General features: G+C 47.2%; 1 protein-coding gene across 5 annotated transcripts in view; it reads right to left on the bottom strand.

Annotated features, from left to right (window-relative positions):
* The window catches only part of NFATC2 (nuclear factor of activated T cells 2), a 147,130-nt gene that overhangs the window by 85,358 nt on the left and 36,274 nt on the right, over window positions 1-25,498 (bottom strand). For all 5 annotated transcript variants that reach the window (XM_057503087.1, XM_057503088.1, XM_057503085.1 and 2 more), the window contains exon 3: window positions 23,563-23,734. In XM_057503087.1, the coding sequence (XP_057359070.1) occupies window positions 23,563-23,734 (172 nt within the window). The remainder of the gene's footprint in view (window positions 1-23,562; window positions 23,735-25,498) is intronic.

Here is a 25,498-nt window from a genome sequence, read left to right on the forward strand (position 1 = left end):
CAAAATTCTCCTTTACAAAAGGCTTCCTAAAAAATGATTCATCTGAAGAGCCAATAGTGAAAGTGAATTTGAAAGAAACTGCCATATGCAAAAGTCAAATGCTCCAAGTGCTCGGAAACGTATCAGATGACAATACCCAAGTCAGTCTGTGAGGCTGCTCACCCTCTTACACACAATCTGAATGAGTGTCTAGAAAAGGTATTCCCAAGAGGAGAGGTGAGATGGGAAACAGACGGCTCTCTGACACACACGGGAGTGACGGTGGTGCTCGCTAGAAATAAAATTGCTGCTTACTTTCTGTCTGGTTTCCGAATTGCTCTTTCCTGGTTGAAAGATGCCAGGCCTGGCAGCTTTCTAAAAATTTAAAATTCAAGTCAAGTCAACAAATATTTGTTGAGCAGTGTGTATTCACCAAAAAGCCATGCTAAAGAAAATAACAGGGGGATGCTACAAATAATCGTAACGGGGATGGTAGCAGCTAAAAATGTATTGAGTGCTCGCTAAGTAATGGACATTGTCTAAGTGCTGCTGTCAACTCACTCAATTCTCATGGCAATCTCATGAGATAGGTACTATTATTTTATACAAGAGGGAACTGAGAGGCACAGAGAGGTTAGGTAATTTGTTCAAGGTCACACAGCCAAAAAGAGAGAACCCAGGGCTCCAACCTGAGCAGATGTAGCTCCACGGCCATTCTCTCGACCACTGTGTGAAATTCTATTCCTGTTGCCTCAAAAGTGGGGAGAAAGCACACCCACACATGGCCACACAGTGTTCCCCAAACCTCAGTCATTCTCCAGCCAAGTCTCTGAACTTTTCCTGGACTATTAGTTACAGGATCATTCTCCTTAAAATTTAACTCACATTTTTTACTTTCAGAAATTTATTTTAAAATAAACTTTATGAGCCACAGGGCATAAATATGCAAAGAAGTAAAAAGCTAACCTTTTCAAACAATAAGGCTTCCCTCTCACTTACCAACTTCACATTTCCCTGTATGGCCCCAGAAGATGACTGGTTAGCCAGACGGGTAAGATTCCTCAAGGGAGGAACAACCTAAGACAGGCACAGTCGCAGGGGGGCCATCAGGTGAGAAATTGGGGATCAACAGAGGTGAGGCTTAGAACCTCACCCCCCCGTTCTGAGAGAAATCTTCTGCATACGTGGATGTTTTATTGCCCTGGTCTAGCTTGGATTAACACATAGTCTACAGGCACACACCTGATCATCTACATGTGCTCTCTTACAACACTAAACTATGTTTTCTACCTTTATCTTGTATCTACCTACCACTTCAGCATTTTATTAAAAATAATAATAATAAAGAGAGAAATGTGGTATCCACATATAAATCAAGTATAAAAACCAAATGAGTATTCATATTTGAACTGACTGTTTATAGTTCATAATGCATGAGCAAAACCGAAAGTTTCTGTGATGACTGCCCTTGTACTGTTCACTATGTAACTTATTCACTATGTAAGAATTTGTTCTCCATGTAAGAACTTGTTTGTTATGCCTCAGAAGATTGGAGACTGACGAAAAGTAGGCTTGGGGTGGATTAATGATTGTGCATTGAGCATTGACTCCCCTATACAGAATTTTATTGTCGTTAACAACCATTTGATCAATAAATATGAGAGATGCCCTCACAAAAAAAAAAAAAAAAAGGACAGACTTCCAATGGTAAAATAAATATGTAACCGGGATGTAATGTATAGCATAAGGAATATAGTCAAGATAATGTAACAGCTTGGTAGGGTGATAGCTGGAACCTCGAATTATGTATATAAATGTTCTACCACTGTGTTGTACACTTGAAACTAATGTAATGTAATACTGTGCGTCAACTACCCTTCAATAAAAAAATAATTATTTAAAAAAATAAATAAATAAATAAATAAACTTTATGTCACTACCATAAATAGGAATCCATGATTACCCATCTGAAATCAAAGGTGCACACGAATATACAACTAAGGTGCCATTAAAATAATTATAAGTGGTTTTAAAAAGATGATTAAATACCATAGAATTCATCTACTAGGGAAACCCAGGGAACCCCAGTTTGCAGAATGCTGACATAAAAAGTATAGCACAGGAGATACTGGGGAAGAGCGCAGCCAGGGGGTGGGGAACCCAGGAATGGGGAGTGTGTAGGTCCTCAAGTGACTGGTTAAGCAAACTCCCTGGGTCAGTGCCCAGACACAGGAGAGGCTCTGAAAAGCTTTGCTCAACGAGCCAAGGAGCTCTGCTAAAGCCTGAACTACAAGAAGATAAAGAACCTCTGCCCTGCATGCTTGGAAAAGGGTCCTCAATGCAGAGGAAGGGGTGGAAAAAGAAAATGCATAACAAACAGTTTTGTATATTTTCCCAAGACCCAGAGTGACATTTGTTCAAGCAGCCAGCTGTTTCTCTCTCTGTCTTCTGCAGGGCACAGCTCTCCAAGGGAGGAAGCTTGATTTGTAGAATTTGCCAGTTTCCATAGTATGACAACTCCCATTGTGACTGATTTCAGGCCACCAACGTGCTGTCACAAACACGGAGCTGGGATGAGGTGTGCACTAATGCACCATTCCATGTTAGGCGATTATACTCGCCATAGGGATGTAACTCGTACAAAGGACGTAAACAACCTCAGGAGCATAGATTACAGCAAAATGTGGAAGAATTCCTGAGAATTTAACAATCAGCTCCCATGAGCCAGTACAAACTGGCTTGAGCACACCCCTGGTTGTATGTGTGTCTCTATGCACATCTGTTTATGTGAATAGATATTCACTCATGCATTCATCTGCCAGTTTCTCACTCTCCTTGCACAGACTGAGGGCATGCATGCACACACACACATGCACACACTCACACATCCCCAGCCCCACGTCCTATAAAAGCATAAGGATCTGGTCTGGTCTGGCCCCATCTCCACTTGGCCTACCCTTGTATCACTACTGTTCCTCCTATCCCCAGCAGGCCACAAACGCCCATGCAATCACCAGCCTGGGCTCCCCTCCTCCGGGGAAAGCTGGATTCCTGGCCCTGATACTCTCGTCTCCTTCTCTCCCCAACAGGAGCTAGCCTGGTCTTTCAATCCAATCACACACATCTTCCTGTCTAGACACGGCCACTGGCTGCCAGGGCCCTGGAGTGAATGAATTCCCAGCCCTCCACTGCCTGGCACCATGCTCCTGGCAGAGCCCTGGGGCTGACCTTGGGGCTGCAGGACCCCACACACCTGGCACAGCCCCTGGCTCATCCCAGAGCCATGGAAGAGACTCTGCAAAACTGCCAGGCGTACGCAAGGCCCTGGTGTGTGGCATGACACCCCCGGAGCACCAGTCAGCAGTGCGGAGAGTCATCCATCATCCTTCTGCTGAAAAGTGGGAAAACAAACAACAGAAACCTGCCAGCCTCGTTTAATACGAACCAAATACAAAAGCCACAGGAGAAAGCCTTTCCTCTTTGTGCTTCCCTTTCCGGCCCAGAAACACCAATGCGCCAAGATAAGGGCCATGTGGGGCCCTCTGGATTGTTTCAAAGGGTTGGCACCCACCCCCAGGCCCAGCCCCGCCCGCCGATGGCCTCCCCTGCTAGAGCCGGTGGGAGCGGAGGCGGCCCAGGCTCCGCGCCAGGGACCTGGAGGAGCTTTAAGGCTCACACGACAGCAGGGAGGAAGCACTGCCTGTCAAGAGGCATGATAAAGCATCTGCCTATCGGGAGCTTTCCTTTCAACTGCCTCCAGTGAGCGCCAGGACCGGGCCCCTGTCAAGGCCAAGCGTGCTCCTTTCATGTCGCCCCGTGTCCCCCGGTCATCGGTGTGTGTGTGTGCGCACAGAACTATAGCATCAGTGCTGGAGTTTGCAGCTTGGGGCCAGCGTCTCTGAGAGGATGTGATCATGTGCCTCCAAGCCCAGGGCCTTGGGGCAGCCATGTGGCATTTACAAAGTCACCAAAACCATTGGAGACCTGGATTTGCCATCAGGAAACCAGGCAAAGAGATTTCACAGCAGTGGAGATGGGCCCGGGAGCTGGTGGGCCCCACAGCCCCTGCGCACTGTGAGTGCCCCACAGACGGCGTCCACCACGTTGTTCTGATTCTTACTATGTTCTCATGGTAAGAATGGGTCTGTTGAGGACACAGAATGAAGCTTGGTGGCATGATGTCACCTTTGCATAATGTGAAATTGGTGATAATACCAGAGAAATAGTTTTGATCTTACAGGCAATTCTGCTCACCTTCCCATTCGAAGGGTGAATGTTCCAGATGGAAACAGGGAATCTACTGTCCTCCCAGAGTGAGAGGGCCTTTTGTTACTCAGGCACCTTTCCACCCTGAATGTGACTCTCATTAGCCAGGCCCTGGCTACAAGCCCGCTCGACCGTCGGAGGCGGCTCTGAGGCGGCAGCAGCACGGTGGCTGCACTGTAGGACGGTCTGCAAGGCCACGTGTGCTGAGACGGGATCGAGGACAGCTCGGGGCATGCACACATTCCTCACCTAAGCCAATGCCAGCCCCAGGTCTCTGAGCAGGATACTCGCCCACTGGGATGGTTGCAAACACCTAGCAAAGAGTTATGGTCCTGGATATTGTGGCTCTGACCATCAGCTTTCTCAGGCCTCAACTGCATCTCAGATCTAAGATTCATGGGGGCTACAGGGCACTGGCCCCCATCTGTACAAGGGGGATAATAACAGACACCCACTTCATAGGCTATAGTGAGGATCAAATAATATAAAACATGTAAAGAGCCTGGAACAGTGCCTGGGGCACAGTAAGTGCTCAATAAACACCAGCAGTTGCCATCATCACCATCCATTTCAAACCTTTCTCTAAGGCAGCTCCGTGTCATCATTAGCTTATATCCTTAGAATACAGGACAGAGAGGAAGGATGGGACCCCCTGCTGCCCACCCCCTGCCAAGTCCTGCACCAGGCACCATGGTTCCAAATGCAGAGAGACTAAGTGAGCTGCCAGGGTGACCGGCTCAGAAGGGCTGCAGCCTGGAATCCGAAGCCAGTCCAGCGGCTTCCCCAGCCTGTTGCTTCTCTACTACACCTGCTCCTATTTCCTCTTTGTCTAAAAATTTTCCTTTTATTTTCAAGTGAAACGCAGCACACACCAGTGATTCACTCACACTTCACTCTTGAGAGGTTCGTGGCTCCCCCACCCCCCTATTTAATGCCTAAAGCCCTTTCTCTTTGCTACTTGTTTCAGATCTCTGTTTGCTCAACCCTGTCCCGGGACTCAAGGCCTGTGAGCTCTGAGGGGCTGGACCCTGGCCCCCACAAACAAGGCCCCCCAAGCTGGGTCATGCCACAGAAAGGCAGGAGCTCCCACCTCCCGAGCAGGGGCGTGAGGGGCTGAGTGGCCACCGTCTGCCAAGAACTTTGAGGAGGAAAGGGAAATGAGGCTCACTCTAACTCCTCAAGGACTAGTGGGGCCTGGGCAGCTGCCCGGACCCTGCAGTCCTCTGTCCCCTGAGAAAGGTGGCGATCACGATGATGGCACAGACCGCACGGAACGTGGCTGCAAATGGTGTGTTCGCCTCTGAGTCATCCAGGCCAGTGTGGGGCCAAAGTGGGCGCCCACTCACATGACGGGCACAGGTTGTGATGAACTCCGGATGGGCAAAATGAGACCCAGCCCAACTCCATAGGGCCAGAATCCCAGCCAGGCCCAAAGCCTCCTTCCATACAGAGATTTGAGGGTGACCCTACTATTCAGCTCAAAGAGAATACAGCTTCTCCATAATCTAAGTGGGGAGAGAAAAGACGAATTCCGTCTTAAATGCCCAAATGAGGCTTGGTGCTGCGTAATGCATACACATTGTGTATGTTCCCTATTCAGCTTCCCTCTTATCCAGTTCTGAACTGGGATTTCCTTTGCTGACTGGCGGAAGGCAAATAAATTCTGCGGCTCTCATTTTTATCAAGCATGGAATTTGGAGGGACCAAGGAAAACGGAGTTCCTCCCTCTTACAGATTCGTGGAGTTCAATTCCATTACCTTCTAGGCTTTCTGAAACCAACAAGCAACACTCCCACTCCAAACCCCAGGCATGAGAGCTCAAATAAACTGCACTGGCCAGATCTGCACCCTAGTGCATCATCCAAGGGGATTTAACTCAGGCCTCACTTATCACTACCCTCCACCCAGCCAGGAAATCTGCAGATCAGGACAGACCTCCTTCTACTTACAAGAGGACAGTAATGTGAGAAGGAGAGGCCAACTTTACAGTTCAAAGTCTCTATTTTAAAAAAGGCCTATGTAAGTGCTTGGACATTAAAGTTAGCGATATCTGGGTTCATTTTTCTAAGATCTCCCAAAACAGGTTCCAAATCCCTGTCCTGAGGAGGCAGGTGAAGGACTTGAGTGAACTGTGCCTGGTCTGCCCTGGAGGCTCTGGGGGCCCAGCTCTGGCCTAAAAGAGGGTCACTGCCCAGCTGTGGCCACTAGGGCCATGCAGGATGTGGGCTCAGTGTTGCCACATATTCTGATTGTTAACATCAGATGGAAATCCAACTTTTTAAGAGAGACCTCCTAATTCATAAAGGCTGCTATTGTCAACTGTTCAAAATCCTGAGCTGGCCAAAGTCCACGTGTGGACAGACTCAGGCCACGAGCTCTTAGACACCGTGCTTGCTCGTCTCTGCATGCTCACCAGGCTAAGGCAGCCTGCACTGTGCTTCCTCTCCATCCTTCAACACCCCACTCAAATGTTACCTCCTCCAAGAAGCTGCCCCAGATTACCTAAGGCAGAGTGAGCAGTTCAACCCATGTCTCCTCCACCCCCTCTAGCATATCCTTCATCTGTGTGAGCCCTTATCTTAGGAAAAAAAATAACTGACATTTATTGGACTCCTTCCGCTGGGCCCTCTGCGTAATGCTTATGGCCATCACCTCTTTCTGAGTACTGTCACTTTACAGCCAGAGTGACTTGACCAATGTCATACAACGTCATGCCCCACTAAGGGGCAGTCAGAATTTGAATGCAGGTCATCTGGCTCTATCTCCCTGCTATTAAATACTTTGTTAAACTGCCTCCCTGGAGACCTCAGTCGCTCCTGTATCCTGTTCTCCCAGCAGACCAAGCAAGTGCTCCCTGAAGACAGGGACTGATTTCCTTTCTCCCTTTATCCGGGGTGCACAGGTGACACTCAGTTTGTGTTGGCTGAATGAACACTGCTCCTAGATGCCCCCAGGAGGTCCAGGATGGGGGAGGAGGGGGTTGCAGTGGGGACGTGCTCTGTTCTCAGCTGCTCAGCTGCTGTTTGGCAGATGAGCCCAGAGGTGATGGAGAACCTCCCGAGAAAGGTCACTTGCATCCTGGCCCTGACAGGGGTAGGGCCTGGCCACAAGGCAGGACTCACACCCAGGTCTCCAATGGGTCATAGCTTCCCCAAGTCCACCTTGGTCACATCCTGCCCAAGGAGAGGGCAGCCAGGCACCTGCCCAACCGTGTCTAAGCCCAGGATCTGAAGTCAAGGAGCCAGTTCTTCTGCTCCCCTGGCAAGAAAAACAACAAATGCTCCAAAAAGCTAATGCAAAAAGAAAACCCGCGTGAGAGCAGAGGTGCACAGGCGTGTAAGGAAGAGCAAGGGCCCAGCCTTAGAGCTCACCCTGCCAGCGGCCACTGTCTGAGAGCAAAATGATCTCATTTCCGGGCAACCCTCTCTGCGCTGTCTCTGCCTGGCAGTACTTGGGGGAGAGCCCTGCTTGAGCGCTAATCCCCCTTTACCACCTGCACAGGAGCCCACACCAGCTGTTCCTGCACAAAGGACCTTCACTCACTGCTGCACGCCCCTCCTCTCAGGAGCTACTGGCCATGGGAGGGGGGTGGTAATTTGGAACAGGAAGGGCATGGGATAGCTGCTGGGAGGCGGCCTGTGTGCAGAGAGCGCTTGAACACAATAAACAAGCCTGCTGCCTTGTCCAGAGACGGACCCCAGGACCCCTGATCCAAACACAGCCCTAAAAGCATTAGTTCAAAGTTAAAGTTAGCCACACGCAAAGCTGAAGCCCCAAGGGGACCTCAGAGCTGAATAACAATCCTGCCATTGACTGAAAAACCACAAGGGAACACCCACGGCATACTTATTGATTAAAAAAAGAAAGTGAAAAATAAGGTTTTCTTTTCTTCTTCTTAATCATTATAAAACTAGCTTGTGCCTATTTCATGCAGTCACGACTTCCGTGTGCCGCAGGCGAGCCCAGGTCACGGTGGGCAAAGCCACGAAGGGCAGAGGAAGCCTGGGCCGTCCCAGCAGCTGAGCTGGCCCTTCCTACTCATTGTCACTTCCTTCCTCGGCTTCCTTTGCCACAGGAAAGTCACTGGGGAGCCACTGGGTCAGCACCTCCACCAGTCAGACGGCCAGGGCATCGTTTGTCCAAGGGGCCCAGCAAACCAGGGCCTGCCACTGCCCCAAAGGAATGGTGACGACACTCACTCAACTGTCATTCATGAAGCAGATTAATGTGACAGGCACTGTGCCTGGGACTGGGGATGGAGCAACAATGGAGGGATGATGGGTGGATAAATAAGAGGGAGGTAGGGAAGAAAGGAGAGAAGGAAGAATATATCAGGCTTTGAAAATAACAACAATACCACCACCATAATTAGAGGGCCAGAGGATGGCAGCTGAAAGGTGCTGGAGAAATCAGGGAATGCTTCTTCGAGGAGGTGACAATGTGAGACCTGATGAAGCAGAGAGTCATGTGGATATCTGGGAGAAGGGGATAGCCACGTGCAAAGGCCCTGAGGCAGGAGTTGAGTGGTGAGGCAGGAAAGAGAGGCGGGCAGATGACATAGGGCTTTGTGGTGCCTGGTAAGGACTCTGTGTATATTGAGTGACAGGGGAGACACAGGAAGGTTTAGAACAGAAGAGTGGTGTGGACTGACTGACATTTGGACAGATGCTTCTCGCTGCCATGTGGGGAACAGACTGGATGAGGTGCCCAAGTGGACACAGGGAAATCTACAGTTAGAGGCTGCAGCTGTCACCCCGAAAGGGATGCCCAGAGAGCAGAGGGAAGGTGGTAAGAAATGGTCGAGCCAGTAGCCACCGAAGTACCAGCATCCCCAAACCTGTGACAGATGCGTAGATCTGTGATAGATGCCAACAGGTAAACAGGATGCGCGAAAAGTTTGCACAGCGAAGACAAGTTCGTGAGAAGGAGAAAGAGCTCAGAAGTCTGAAATGGTTCCACTACAGCCTGCGTAAGTCCCACATTTCTTTGAGGCTTGGTTTTCTCAATTGTGAAATAACAGGACCAATTCATCGGGTTACAATGGATAAGGCAAACTGGTGCTTAGAGAATGTCTGGCATACTGTACACAATAAATAATACATTCCTAACCTCTGCTTTGATTATAAAGCCATCTTTATAGTTCACGCCATCTCTCTGAGCCTTAGTCTGGTCATTTGCAAACGGATGACAGTATCCACCTCAAGCACACGGGGGGAGATTGAATGATACGGTGTTAGTTTAGCAAAAAGCCTGACACGCAGCAAGGCCTCAGCAAAACGGTAGCCAAAGCTCCCAGTAAAAGGACCCGTGAACAGACACACCAGTCATTCAACTAGATGACTTCGAAGTCTCCTTCTAGCTGAATGATCCCCAAATTCTTTAAAAAAAAAAAAAAGCTTAAAGTCCCGGAATGAGTCAGCTTTGGAGCTAGGAAACCACGCAAGTCGAGGCAGGTCAGGTTGAAGAGAAGCTGGAACTCCCACCTCAAAGGGAGCAAAACTACAGGCAGGCACTTCTACTCAGGTGATACCTATTAATCTGAGTCATAGACTCATGTCAGTTTAGAGGTGGGAGAGAGCTTACCGAGAACTACCCCCTTGTTTTGGAGCTGAGGCTCCCACAGCTCAGAGAGAAATGTGTGGGCTGAGGTTACAGAGCCCCAAGCAGGCAGAGGTGGGAGCCGACAAGGCCCCTGCACTGTGCCAAGCAGCCTGGTTGCTTAGAGGGTGGGAAGCAGAAAACAACCAAAACCCCATATGCAAGAGAGAAAGTAACAAAGTATACACGTGTATTAGACTAACAGAAATGCCCCTCCTGAAATCAAGAGTTAAGTTCATATACCTTAAGGGACCATGCAGGAAATATAACTGAGCGGAGCAACCAGTCCAAAGACGGATAAGCGTCCCTACCCCAAAGACATTCACACTCAGACCATTTTTTCTCTCTTTAAGAATTATACCACCAGGGCCACTGCTAAGCTGTCTGGCACTTTTATGCAGATTAGCAAAAGATGTCTCTTCCTCTGCATCCCTAGCAGACATATGTCTTATTAAATATGCAAATGGCAGTGGTGCCTTCATGATATGCAATGGCCTTGTGCAGTGCACAGCCTGTACAACTGCATCCAGTGATGCACAGACGACTGCCCTGGGCTGTGAGATGGGGACCTCTGTTTACATTCCCTGGTCTTATAAAAGGCACTGAAATACTACAGCAAAGGTCATATGAAAACCAAAACCATGTTCACCATTAACACTTAACTCCTACATCAGACCTGGCTACCTCCCACCTTGGTCCTGATGCCCAGGGTGGCCACCAAGAAAGCTTCTGCCTTGGGGCCCTTGTACTGACTGTTCCCTCTCACTCACTTACTCTCGACCTGAGCTCAAAATTCTAGTTAAACGTAACCTCTTCAGGTTGTTCCCTAAGCAGTGTCCTGACCCCCTCACAGTCATCTGCCACCACCTGCTGACTTCTTTTCTTCTGCCTTTTTTTTTGTTTAACCACCCGCTAGACTGTACATTTTTTGGTTTGTTGTATGTGGCCCTCCATCAGAACGCCAGCAACATGAGAGCAAGGGATCTTATCTGTTTTCTTTGCTACTCTGCCTCCAATTCCAGTTAGCAAACTTTTTCTGTAAAAGACAAGAAAATCAACATGTTAGGCTTTGCTGGCCACACAGGCTCTGTCGCAAAGACTCAACTCTGCTGTTGTAGCACAAAAGCAGCTGTATACAATATGTAAATAAATGGGTGTGACTGTGTTCCAATAAAACTTTATTTAGAAAAGCAGGTAGAGGGCCGGATTTGTCTGGCACAATTTCACTACCCCTGTCCTAGAATAATGTGCCTCAGCCTCTGATGTTCACGGGAAGCCCCTGGGGATCTTGTAAAAGGCAGAGTTTGACTCAGTGAGCTGTGGTGAAGCCTGAGATTCTGCATTTTTAACAGGCTCCCAAGGAATGTCTGTGCTGTTAGCTGTGAACCAAACAGTGGGGAGCGCCTAGCGCAATAGCTGGTATGAGGCAGAAGCCCAATCAATATTTGTTGAATACGAGAGAAGGAGAAAATCACTCATAATCCTCCTCAACATTTTTTTTTACCACTTTTTAGGCATTATGTCATGCCTCGGCTGACGTTGTCCCTTGTCTTTTACCTTCCAGGTGGCACTTTCTGATGCAGAGAGAAAGCATGCATTCACAGATGTGCCACAGAGTCCGTGCACACGAACACACTGCCTTATGCACTAAGCCTGGGGTCAGGTAAAGGCTTAACAATTCCCTGACACAGGTTTCAGAAATTATGTTCATTAGACTAGTATTTACAGTTTCATATTAAATGTCAAATTAGCAAGACAGGATTCCCTTAACAGAAACCTAAGGTTCACAGGGAAGTTTATCTATTTGGATAAATAAACAACACCCAGATCAACTCAGATTCACTTCCTGTGTGGAGAATTCAAATGTGAGGCTTTTTTAAGTGCTTCAGTTAACAACTGGCTTGACCATTTGCTGGGAATTTAAAACGTGCAGGGTCTTCTGCCAAGGCCCTTATAAATCATGCTGCTGCTGCTCCTGGCGGTGGCCCCAGTGAATAAGCCCACAAGGACACAGATCCCCTCTGGAAGGATGGATGTTCAGGAAACCAGTGACACTGCGGCCCCAGGGAGAGGAGGTGGCCGTCCAGGCCTGAGACGCAAGCAGGCCATGCTTTGTACACCTCTTGTGCCTTCCGCATTCTACCACATGTGAATGTATCTCCTCCCCAAAAGTTAGTTCATAAAGGAAGCTAGAGGAGTCTGTGCTTAGCACTGTACTTACTGTCCTACATACATTCTTATCTCCTACAGAAATCCTGTAAGATAAGCAGCATTCTGTCCAATTTGCCATTGGGGAAACTGAGGCCTCAGGGCATCAGACTGTCATTCGTCACAATCACACCACTGGTGTGGTGAGAACAATGCAGGTGGCAGGGTGAGGATGAGCAGGTAGGTCCCGTGACCAGTTAACAGGTCTGATCACCAAGGTTTGCACTTGGAAGCTCCCCGCCCCCTCAGTCCCCGCACCCCCAGTGCTGACATCTCAGAGCCCAAGCGCTGGCTACCCCGGCATGGCAGGCCTGGGTCTCTCCCTCCAGAACATGCTTGGGAGTGTCAACAGAAGCCCATGGTCCATGCTTCCCTGCAAGGCTGCACCACCCACAACCCAGCTATTGTTCTGTACCTGGGAGGGGCTGCTGGCTGCTGTGGCCAAATATAGGGAGAGAAGGAAGCCAGGTGGGCGGGGGTGACACTGACGGTCAGCAGGAGCCTGAGCAACCTACACGGGAACAGTTTGTCTTGATGCTCACCCAGACTGGTCCGATGTCCTGAATTTCTCAAAATACTTAAATAATGATAAGAACCCCTAGAGGCAACCTGGAAAATGATCTCAGGGTCATTAAAGAGGTCTATTTAATCTTTCTGGCCTAACTAGTTAAAAGTACAGGCTTTGAAACTAGACGGTCTAGGTTCAGTTCACGGCTCACCTACTTCCTGTGTGACTTTGGCAAGTGACTTTACCTCTCTGTGTCTCCAAGTTCTGCCTAGAAACAATGGTTGCACGATGTCCGCTTATGGATGGAAAGCACTTAAAACAACTCCCAATCTTACTTGGATCTTACTAGGTGCTATTCCCCCCTTTGTGTCATCAAAATAACCTGATATAGACAGCTATGCCAGGAGGGCAGGAGCTGGCCACTACGAGCTAAAGTGTTTATGCACAGAAAAAAAGACTGAAAGGAAATATGACAAAGTAAAAACAGCAGTTCCCTCTAGGTAGCTAAGGGTGCTGCTTGGTTTTTTTTTTTTAATATTTTTCTGTAATTTTTAAACAATGAATACATATAGAAAGAAAAAATAAACTGAATAAAAACTATGTATATATTTATATATAGAAATGTATCATTTACATATGCATGTCTGTGTATCTGTGTACACACCCACATAAGCTTTTTCAAACCTGTGTCAGGAGGTACAGAATCAGCCACCCCTAAGCAGTGGGCCTGCGGACCATAGAGAACAGTGGGAATGGTTTCATCAATGAGTCCAAGAGATGCGCTTTTAAATTTAGCTCCACTCTATCCAGGCTGTATGACCCTGAGCAAGTCCTTTGAGCTCGCACAGAGACCTGTGTGCAATAAATGACAGGCACTAATGTCACCGGAATCATCAGAACTAACTCACATCTTTCCTAGGGTCGTGGCATGAAATCAAACTTCCACGTGAGAACAAATGCTCCCTTTTTCTCCCAACAGGATGGTGAAGAGGAAAATAAACAATAATAGGAGCAACAATAAGCACTCTTCAAGCACTTGGTGCATGCCAGGATCTCTTCTATGCACTTCACTGTATTCAGACATTTACCCTCTGCAAAGACCCTAGGAGGGGGGCATCAGTATCATCCCCTCTGATAAGCTGTGTGAGCCTCAGTCTCCTCATCTGTAAGTGGGAAGAACAGCACCACAGCCTCCTGCAGTGGGCACTCAGCAAGGGCTCAGGCAGGGACCAGTGACCACTTGCTCCTTGGGGAGGACACTCAATGCCTGTCTGCCTGCTTCCCCGGTCACGGAGCCAGGACAGCATGCCTGTCTGAGCTACTCCATGTGACATGCTTGTCACATAGTGAGGGCTCAAAAAACAGATGTGATCATGGGCAGAGGCAGCCCACAGTCTTCCAAGAGACTCAGAACAAGCGGCTTTAACCTCCACACTGTCCCCAGGATCCAGAGAAAGGCTTTGATGCTCTTGCAGAGGGAACAGGGCCCCTGCGAGAAGCCATCACCTCCCCTCTCTCCTGTGACATGTTGGAGCTAACAGGTGCTTGAAAATCCACCTTCAGCAGATGCCTCCTTTCTCACGGGGCCAGAGAAAGTCTTTGCTCTGCCCAGTGAAGAAAACAGATGCAAGGGGGGGACCTGGACGCCCAATACTGGGTCTGTTGCTCAAATCACCCTGCCAGCCACGCACTGGCAAAGCTCTGCAGACGAGGCTTTCATAAGCCCTGTCGCATCTCACTTGCACATAACCCCCAGCTGGAGCACTCTGCACTGGGGCCTGAAGCGCAGCCGCCTGGGAGCAGGTGACGGATGAATGAATGGGTGTGTAGAAAGACAAGAACCCAGAAGGTAAATACCAAGGTCAGGGGCCAGAGCTGACAGATGCCTGACTGTAGGTAAGTGATGCTGGTGCCCCCCATGCCTCCTCCACAGGAGCACTGGGGGTCAGAACAGCCCCAGTGTCCCGTGTGGCTGCAAGGATGAAGTAAGATCATACACGTAACAAACAATGTGCAAATAAACAACCCTCAGAGTGCTCACAATATCCTAGATTAGTCTCAGATTTGATTAATTCAACCAGAAAAGGCCTGAACAGGCACCAGGATCTAATCTTAGGCTAGAAGAGCTCAAAAGATCCCAAGTCTACGTCAATCACTATATTTCACAACAACAACAAAAATAAATAAATAAACAGAGCAAATGCCTGCTTTGTGCCAAAGATCACACTTGGCACTTTTGTTTAGAATCCTAATGCTCCTTGACAAAACAATCCGAAAGATGAAGGTCTTCATCACTTCCTAAGGGAAGAAACTGCAGCCCAGCCGGTTACCCAGAGTCCCAAAGCCAGTGAACGCTAGGACTGCTTTGCCCCAGACAACCTGCTCTTTCCACTTCTAGAGGCAGCAAAGACAGATGATTAAGTGTAGGCTCTGGCTTCAGACAGCCTGTGTCCAAATCAATGCCACCTCTCACCAGCTGGGTGACATTAGGCAAGTTGCTTAATCTCTCTATGTCCCAGTTTCCTTGATTGTAAAATAAAGGCAGTAACCCTACCGCGTACAGTCCATGGCATTGCTGCAAGATTAAGCACGTCACTCTAAGGAAAGTACACAGTAAGTGCTCAGAAAAGTGTAGCTCTCAGTTATGCCACAGTGCCTAGCCCATAGGAGGGACCCAGAAACTTGTTTTTGGGACCGACGAAGTTCCCTCTCTATGGTCCCACTGGCTGCCAGCCATATTGCAAGCCTCAGAATTAATTTCTCCTTTTGGAACAATTGTTTCTCCAAGATTCTGGAAGCTTTCTGTTTCCTGCCTATGTTTGGGGGCATGGTTTTATTGATGCTCCTTCATGCTGTGAACTTCTACTGTGAACTAAAGGCCCCTCGTGCTTCCCATGGGTGTGTCTTTGGCAGGAAGGCATGTGAGCACGTGGCACCATCCAAACGCACACCCACTCATCACTCCGCACCTTTGCCTGCGCCAGCCCTGCCCCAGACACCTCTCCTCTCTTCTCCACCTGCTCAGCACCAGTCTCGGTTCTTCCACAAGGCCTCTTTGACCCCTCCAGCTTCAGCCGAAGTAACACACGGGGGCAACAGCTGGCCCACTTGGTATGCACTATACTTTTTAAAAGCTTTTAAGTTAATGGCCAGGGTTATGATCAAGAGACCGGTATGGACAAGGAGAGGGTTCGAGGATGACTCCTAAAGTCGGCCTTGGCACTGTAAATGAAAAGTCTGGGTTAAGCCACCCTGGACGTCTTCCTCTGAAAACAGGAGGCATTTCCATGGGGATGGGCAGAGTCACTCAACCCTGGGGACTCACTGCAGCGCTCACTGCAGCAGCTCCTCACCTGTCTCCCTGCTTCTCCCTGCCCCCCAGTCCAGTCTCCCCTGCGCAGCGGCAGAGGGATCCGCTGGTACCTACGGCACACTCCATCCCCACTGGCTCCCAGATCACCAGGAGTAAGAGCCCTCTAACGGGGTGCGAAGCCCAAATCCACCCTTCCTCTGGGCTCCATTTCCTACCGGTCTGTCCCGGCTGCCCCTGCTCTTCCCAGCCGGAGTGCCTCTCTGTTCCTAGGCCACGCCTGCCGTGGCCCTGGATGTCCCCTTGGCTGGGGGCGCTCATCCCCAGATGCCTGTACCTTTGACCCCTTCATCTCCTTTGCCGAAATCCCTTCTCAGGAAGGCCTGCCTGGCCACTCCCAATTCCCCTTGCCCCGGCAGTTTTTCCCACAGTACTTATCACCTTCCAACATACTATTGAATTTTCCTATTTATTAGATTTATTGTTTATCTCCCTGCAGCCAGAACGTCAGCTCCAGGGGAGCGGGAATTTTTGTCTGTTTTGTTCACGGCCATATTCCTAGCCCCTGGAACAGTGCCTAGCATATCGAAAATGCTTGGCAAATATTTCAGACAAATGAATGAAAGAGCAAAGGAGCCCCCAGTGATCTCAGAACACACTCTCCTGCTCAGAAGCCTGAGCCACTGATCACCCTTCTACTCCTCTTTTCCCTTTTCTCCCCAGAGGGTCTGATTGGACCTCCCATGGGAGCAAACGCAGCAGCCCTGATCAAGACAAATTAGCATCAGCAAGCCCTGCTTCCTGTTTCATGTTTTAAAAGCTGGGGGGCAGGGGTAGGGGGCTCACCAAGCACACAGTTCTATTAGTCCAATAGAAGTCAACATGGCCGGCCAGCCACAGGAGGACGGCTGTTTACTGTCACGACTGCAGCTCTGCCGGGTAAGGAGAAAGCCCCATCTGGCTTCTTTCTTCCCTCTCAGATCTAATTTAAAGTGAGTTGCAGATAGTATAAAAGCTGAAATCCAACAAGGGTGAAAATCACTGTCCCGTAATCCATTTTATGAGATGAAAGCTGGGAGGTTTTACCGGCCCCTAGAATTGGGGGGCAGGAGGCGGGGGATGTGGGGACAGGTACACAGCTGGGGCCCCACCCAGCAGCCATTCTTCTCCCTTCCAAGATCATTACTGTTACCAGGGATGAAATAGAGACCAGCTTTCTGCATGTGTAAGGATTTCTCCTCAAGGAACTACCCATGTTTTTTCCATATGTCTGAACATCTGTTTGAAAGAATGAAGAGCATTATCTTTGGAGGTGTGTACTATGGTTAAACACTGTTACATTTTGATTACTTTTTCACTTAAAGAATGGCTTTCTGATCATTCAGTTGAACACATGTCTCAGAGAGTGGTAAGAATAGCCTTTTTTGAAGGTGCCAGCACACACGTATGTAAGGAATCTAACATAGTGTCCTCTACCAGGAATTTCTCTGCAGGAATATGGTTAAAGGGTCTGGAAGCAGGCAGGGAAGGGTAAGTGACAATGGCATTACACAGGCCATGCTCAACTGGGGTATTATTAGAGCCCATAAACTGAAAAGCTATAGAAATGCTTAAAGCCCAACCTTGCAAAGCTGCCTCTGAATGGAAGTTCTGTCCACCGAAGGGCCACTGCACTCTGTCCTGACATAGAAGGAGGGAATGATGGCCGAGTTCCACCGAAAGGCGTACGGCTCCTTTGAGGTGAGTCTCATCTTATCCCTACATGTCAAAGTCAGGCCAAAGAATTAAGAGCCCCTGGCTTCTCAGAAAGAACCACAAGCTTGTGCTCTTTCAATGGGATTTTGAGCTTTACTGGAGAAACTGCCTGGGCCTGGCTGCTAACATCACTCCTTTCCTAACCAGACAATTCTTAGAAATCACAGAAATATACCCTCTCTTATCTTCTTTTCTATTTGGTATCTGGAAGTACCTCAGTTCTTATTTACCCCAAAGGATACAAATTTGAAGATAACTTGCCTTGAGCCAAATTTAACCCAAAGGTAGATTCATTGCAAAACTTAGTAAGGAGAAATTTCACGTAAAAATTCAGATTCCTAGCTTCTCTTGAAAAAAAAAAAGTGAAAACCTGGCAACACTTAGACCCACATTCCCAGAGGGCACAACCAGTGGGGACTGAACAGTGGCTGCCTCCTTGAAACGAGGCACACACTCTGCTGGGTCCTACTCTCCACCACTCCCTATTGTTCCCTCACTTTTGGCCAATTCAGTCATTTCCTTTCATTGCCTGGCTGCCTCAAGCTTGTCAGTTTACAGCCCTATTTCTCCAACTCTTCCTTGGTTCTCCCCTCGTCCATTGTTTCGGGAGAGATGCACATTCCACTGAGGGTGCAGAATCATCACTAAGCTCTCCAGTGATGGCACATGTGGCCCTTTGCCATTCCACAGGCCAAGTCTGGCCCCCAATTCCAGCTCCAGGCCCATATATCCAACTGCCTCCTTGATATCTTTGCTTGGATGCTTCACAAGCTTTTCCTACTTCCCGCACCCCAAACTGAACTTGTAATCTCCCCCTAAGGAAACAATTTCTTCCCCAAGTCTTCCCATGTGGCAAATGACACCGCCCTCTATGCTTCCCCCAGGTGCCCTCCACCTCCCAGGTGCCCTCTATCCTTCCCCCAGGTGCCCTCCACCTCCCACGTGGAAGCTCGCACCAAGTCCCTAGGCTCCACCCTCCTCTTTCCCTGGAGAGAAGCCCAAGTGACCCCAAACATACTAAATCAGAATCACCTCCCCTACTCAAAACCCATCCCTCCTCTCCCCTTGCCCTGGAATAAAACCCTCCCTCCTCACCTGGCCTATGAGCACTGCATGGCCTGGCCCTGCCAACCCACCATCCTCCCAGCAAAACTCAAGTGCGCTGGCCCTCCTGGGGCTCCACGGGCACACCAAGTTCTTCCCAGCCCCAGGACCGAGGGGTGTGCAGGGCCCTGCGCACAGAACACTCTCCCATCACTACCAAAGAGGGAGAGAGAGAGGGGGGATCATTCCTCACTTTGTCGGCTCCATCACCTGCTGCAGGTCCCAGCTGGTAAGTCACATCCTCAGTGAGACCCTCCCCCTAAAGCAGGTGGACTAAGTGCCCTCCCCGCATGGCTTGTTTGCTGAAGCCATTACCCCCAGGTTGCAAGTCCAACAGATGAGCTCCGTATCAGCCACGGATCATCCCAGAGCACCCTCATCTGGCCTCCCTGACTCTCCACACTCAGCAACAGTCCCACCAAACCACCCTGGTCTCCTTTGTGCCCCTGCGCCCCTGAGTTCCATGCAGGCAGGAGCATGTCCACCTCATCCATTCTTATCTTATTGGAGCCGAGCACCTGGCGCACAGCAGGTCCTCAACCAAATATCCATCAAATGAGTGAGTTATGAGATCTGAAAAGAATTTAAGGTTTGGAACAAACTCTCTCCCAAGACCAAGTGACATTCAAGAGAAAAAAAAAATAGAAACAAAACGGCTGAAAATGGCATATGCTTAAGATTTAAAATTTTATATTTAAAGAAAGACCAATTTAAAATGGTCTTGTGCTCATTTTATTTTCATATTAAGAAGAGCACAAAACCACTAGGCATGCAAAAAAGAAAAATAGAAGTATTATAGTGTGGCAAATAAAAAAGAGAAGGGTGGGGACCATGAGGCAGGGGGGAAAGAGCCAGGGTAGAACACAGAAATAGAAACAGATGTAGAGATAAAGAGAGAGCCAGAGATCAAGGGAGAAACCAGCAGAAGCATCGAGGCAGGGTACGCAACAGGGTGTCATTGTTCTTCTGGGAATGAAAGGGCAACCCTTCAGATTTTGAAAGGGGTTTTCACACCTACTTAAAGGTTGAGAGCAATTGTCTTCTGAAAGTCCCCTTTTTTCTTCATTTTACAGAGAAGTTTTAAAAAGGAAAAATTGACTTCCTATGCAAAAAATCAGGGGTTAGCCCATTTCGTTTTGAAGAGAACACCATCTATTCAGATGATTTAAGAAAAAAAAAAAAACACTTTACTTTGTGTCTTTTGAGAATATGGGTACAAATTTTAAATCATACAATGGGTTACAAATTTACAAGCAAGAAGGGGGTTGGATGCTTGGGGGCTGTTGAAAGGAGCAACACGGACTTCAAGGGCAGTATAGTGGGTGTCCTCTGAACGGCACATCCAGTCCATTCCTTTCTCTAGGACTTTCCATGGCTCCAGCCCCCAGTGAATGGGTGAGCAGAGCCTAGCACCACACATGGCTTGACCTCTCTGGCCAAGCTAACTGGATCAGTGGGTGGCGCCTTTCCCAACAAGGGTCAATTAGAATCTCCCTGGGAATCAGGATTTGGGCCCCCATGAGCTGGCGAGAGGCTAGGATTGGGATAACATATCAAGTGGATAGGCAGGAGATGTGGGCATTTTTCCATCAGGTTTCTCTGTCAGGGGAAACAGAGGAGTCAGGGAAAGCGGGACTGCAGAGAGACGTAGAAAATCAGGAAAGTGGTGCAGCAGGTAGCGCCAGATTCCTGGTCTGAATCTCAGGTCCGCCACTCAATAGCTATGACCTTGAACAAGTTCCTTGGCATCTCCTTGACCTAACTGGGACCTGCTCATAGCGGTCTTCTGAGGATTAAATAAATCAACACATACAGCACAACAGGGTCTGACTCAGGTCTGACACAGTAAATGCTTGCTAAATGTTAGCCATTATTATTATCATCTTGCTAAGCTGTAAGCTTCTGAGGGTGAGGATTTCTGGCTGTTTTGTTCATACCATATCCCAGGATCTAGAACCTCTCCTGGTACATAGTAGTGCTGATGAGAGAGTGAAGACACCACAGAGCCCTGAAAGGACAGAAAGCCCGGATAGGGCCTCCTAGCGCTTGCCCTCAGCTCCTACCCTGAACTGAGTGATTGGAGTGGGGTCTTATCAAAGCCTAAATCAGATCAGGTTTCTCTCCTGCTTTTCACGTCTCTGGATACAAATCAAATTCTCTCTGTGGCTACCCAGGGCCTACATGCTCTGGCCCCTTCCGACTTCTCTTCCCTCCCCCTCTGGCCCTTCCCACTGCAGTCACATTGGCCTCCTTGAGCTTCTCTGACACAGCTCCTTCTGCCTCTGGGTATTTGCACTTGCTGTTCCCCCAATGCATCCTCAGCCTCAGTCTCTTCCTCAGGGAAATCTTAGCAGATGCTCTTCCCCGTCTACACTCTCCTCCATGCACTGTTCCTTCATGCCACTTGCCACCATTCGTAATTTTATTGTTTGCACGATTATTTAGTCAATGACTCTTTTCCCCGGGCCAGGAGCTTCATGAAGAAAGAGATCATAACTTCTTTTTATTCTTCATTGTATTTCAGTATCAAGCATAGTATATGGCAAAAAGTAAGTGTTCAACAAACACATGTAGAATGAGTACATCTGTTGAATGGGTTGAATGAGCAAAGAAATAAATCTTGGACAGTGACTTCCTAAGCCTAGGTCCTTGAGTTGAATCTCCTAGCCTGGTTTTATGCAATACCCCAAGAGCCTCCCCACACCAGCTCCTTTTCCTAATCTTCTTTGTATGAGTGTCTCTGTTACTCCTGAAGGCTTGGATTCCAGCACACAGACTAACACCATCCTGAGCCAGGAGATTCCCATCCCAGAATAGATAAGCCTAGATCAATGATGATATAAACTCTTTCTTTTCCAGTAAGTTGTTTTCAGGCATGATGGAGTAAATACTACTAGACCAGTCCTCCCACCATAAAATACTTATAAATCAGGGCAAAAGTATGTAAGCCAACTGCTTTCAGGCATTAGAAAATAGGCAATAAGACTGGTCCATGAGGGAAAAGAGACATAGGTGGCGAGCCCATGTTCACTCCAACTCTCTGCCTGGGGACACCTCCACACATGCAGAGAGTAGAGTCCAACAGAGCATACTGGTCCTTCTGAGCTAAGAACGCAGAGTTCAGAGTTCTAGCCTGCAGAAGCAGCTGGAATCTGAGGCATCAGAGGAGAGGAAAGTGTGGGAGAGCCCGCCAAGTCCTTGGCCAAGGACTAGGCTGTCTAAGGAGAGAGAAAGAGAACATGTAGAGTTGGCCAGAGAGAGGCTGCTGGCTAGAGGTTGCACTGGGCTGGCATACTGGAATTCCAGTCTACCAGAGTGGAGTGATCTCTCCATCAAACATCCAAAAAGGCTACCTGTCAGGAGTAATGGCATGCCTTACAGTAGAGACTGCTCTAGACCCGCCTGAACAGGATCCAAATACGGAGCCTTAACTAGATCCACAAAGGAAGGAGTTTTGAAGGCTAAGTCCAATCAAGTTGAAGGGCATGGCGAATACCCTGGGCTTTTTACAAATCTACCCTAACAAAGTCTAAAATCAAATCTGCACAAGTTCAAAGTGATCAGCCAGCAACTGAACTACCACTAGAGGAAGATAACAAAATCCAGACTCTCTACAATGTCCAGTAGAGATTATCACCACAATGTCAAAATATAGTTAACGATTACTGCACAGATGAAGAAAGAGGAAAATGTGGCTCATGTTCAAGGTAAAAAAGCAATGACTAGAAACAGATCCCAAGATGGCTGTAATGTCGGAAAAAGCAACTGTCATGATTTCTAAGTTCCTAATATTATAGTATCATAAAAGTCCTTAACCAGGTATGCACACCCAAAGCACCTGTGGAGAATTTTGGGTATGGGGGTTTTGTTCATTTATTTGTCTGAGCTCTATTCAGATCAGGTAGCTTCTGATTTAAGTACTTTTAGGTTATGCTCAAAAATATGCATTTTTAACAACTACTTCAGAGGGTTCCATTGCAAACTGATTCATTCTTATCATAGATTTCTTGAAGAATACTTCCTCTTTAAGGCAAATACCAAAAAAAAAAAAGTTAAATTAATGTAAATGTAGTGAAGGTTCCTATTAATTGAATTGATTGGTAGGTACCAGTTCCTGACTGGCCAGACTATACAATCAAGAAGAATATTTTAATCCTAATCATTTTGGAGGAAAAAAAGCACAGTTCTCTACTTATTTTGAAAAAAAAATCTGAAGTTGAATCAAAAGCCACAGACATAAAAGAAAATGTTTAAGAAAAAGCATGAGGAAATGCTCATAGTATGGTGTAAAGTAAAAAAAAAGAAAACAGAGTACTAACTACTATAACATCAAGTATATAAATGTACATTAATAGACATTGCCATTTTTGTGGTTAGAAAAAAGGCAACAAGAACTATATCAAAGTGCTAATAGTTATTTTATGGGTACTTTTAAGTTTTTCTGACTTTTCTGTATTTTGCAAGAGTATATTGATTTTCCTCAATGGACTCTTATCTGAAATTCAAACACAAAATGATGGCTTTAGAAAATTTCTGTCAATACACAAACCTCTGCAAAACGCTAGTAGTTTCTGGATAGAAAGAGAATGGGAGAAGTAGCTTGAGCATGAATATCATTTCTATCCTTATCCAGCTCAGGAAGACTTTCTTCTCTGGCTTCTGAGTAGCTGAATTCGCTTCCGATACTAATTCAATCTCAAACTTTTCATCCCTCAAAGGAGTAAGAGGCTGAGACACATACCTGCACCTACCAAGCAACCATCAGTGACTTAGCAGAAGTAGAACATGGAGTGGCAAACAAGAGATACAAAAGGAAGAGAATTCAAGTTCATACCTGAACAACAGGATGGCCACCGGTTGGAGCTTTGACAGCCCCTCGGCTGCCTTCTGTCTCATAATGGGCCCGGTGATGTGGCTTGGGCTGCACCTCAATCCGAAGCTCATAGGAGCCTGACTGGTGGGAGAGTGGCCACTCAAGTGGAGGAAGGGATGCAGTCACTGGGATGCTGAAGGAGGAAACAGAATCAGTTGTGTGTACGAAAAATCAAAACCAGTTAGCCTGTACAATAAATGTAAATGGCCCCTTTTCTGAAAATCATGTCCAGTGGGCATGTGGATAAAATGCTGGCTTTTGGGAGATACATGTTTTTCACAGATGATAGGTAGGTCTCTTCATAAGGTACAGATCATTTTCTCTTTCATTTTCATGAAGGCTGTGTGACTGACATCTCAATTTATGAAACTAATTTCCTTTTATGTTAGTTACAGCATGTTTCTAACTGCTATAACTTCTTTTTCTCTGGGAATTTTAAAGAGAACCATCTCCCGCCTCTAAAAACACCTCTATGCCCGATCTTTCTTTTCCTTTTCCAGAGAAGGAAGTGGGAAAAGGAAACCTCAAGTGGAAATGAGGGGCCCCATGTACGTCACCAATTTGCCATGTAAATTTAGGCAAATAATTTCACCTCTCTTATGTTCAGTCTCCTACAACTACATATCAAGTGGACTAGGTATCATCTGAGGGTGTTTCAGCTCTTATTTCTATATCTTACTCTCAATTAAAAGTATATTTTAGGGAGAGGCCATTTCTAGTTATAGCCACTTCAGGTCAAATGTAGTACATCTAACCACAAAGAGAAGTCTGGTTTTGGTATGGATGAACCAAACCATTCATACCCCTTAAAATTAAATAAAGAGCAAAGGTCAAGAACATGACTAGAGTTACACACCCAATTCAAGCCCCAATTCCACTTCTAACTGCCTGTATGACTTTGAGCAAATGCCTCTACTTCTCTAGGTCTTTGTTTCCTCAACTATGAAATAGGGATACTGAACTCATATAAAGAATTTAGCACAGTAAGGGCTCAATACATATTAACTACAATTATTTTTCCTGCATATATTATATATTTAAAACAGTTATTTCCTGTAGATGATCTGACTTAATTATGATATTAGTTACACCTGCCTTTACATCTGAAACTGTTAAGATCTTAGAGGGCATGCATTAAGTTGCATTTTCTTACAGTCTCTCAACCATACGTAGGTACTTGATACGTAGTTAGAATTATGTCATTTAAGAGTTGACTGAGGTCTTGATGATCTATCTACACCATTCCTTCAGAGCTTCAGAAAACAAAGACATTTTCCTCTGATCACAGAGCAAGACACAGCCAAAGCTTTGCTTTATGTCTCTTGATTCTCAGTCTAGTGCTTCATCCACATCTCTATACCACCTTTGAGCTCACTAATTTATTTAAAATAGGTCCAAGCAAATGTCCCATTTATGGAATGAATCTAGAACAATGTCTGACATTTGATAGGTTCTCAGTGAATATTCAGTGGGTGGGTGAGTGGCTGATTGGATAAATGAATGAGTGGATGAACAGTTTTATTTCAAAAAGCCCTGTATATTCAAAGTAGCTTTGAAGTTTCAAGTACATGGATTCATGTCGCTATGTTCTTATTTTTCCCATATGGCAGAAATTATCAACCCAATCAGGATATTCTTTTCCACTAAGCCCAGAGCTGCTAGAAGCTAACATCATTAACTTGACTTAGTTAAACATTTGCAATGAAACCGATTCCATCTCTTCTCCATCACCGCAGTACCAACATGGGAGTGGAGGGGGTAGCAGCCCCGTAAACTCCATCAGTGCTGGAGTCCAACTCAATGTACAATCCAACTTAGAATTATATCCTCACTATGCAAGCAAATATCCATGTTTTCTTTCCAACCAGACTGCCTCCTGAAGTCCCTGTTACCCTGG

Source organism: Manis pentadactyla, chromosome 5, assembly GCF_030020395.1.
Source record: "Manis pentadactyla isolate mManPen7 chromosome 5, mManPen7.hap1, whole genome shotgun sequence".
NCBI lineage: Eukaryota > Metazoa > Chordata > Mammalia > Pholidota > Manidae > Manis > Manis pentadactyla.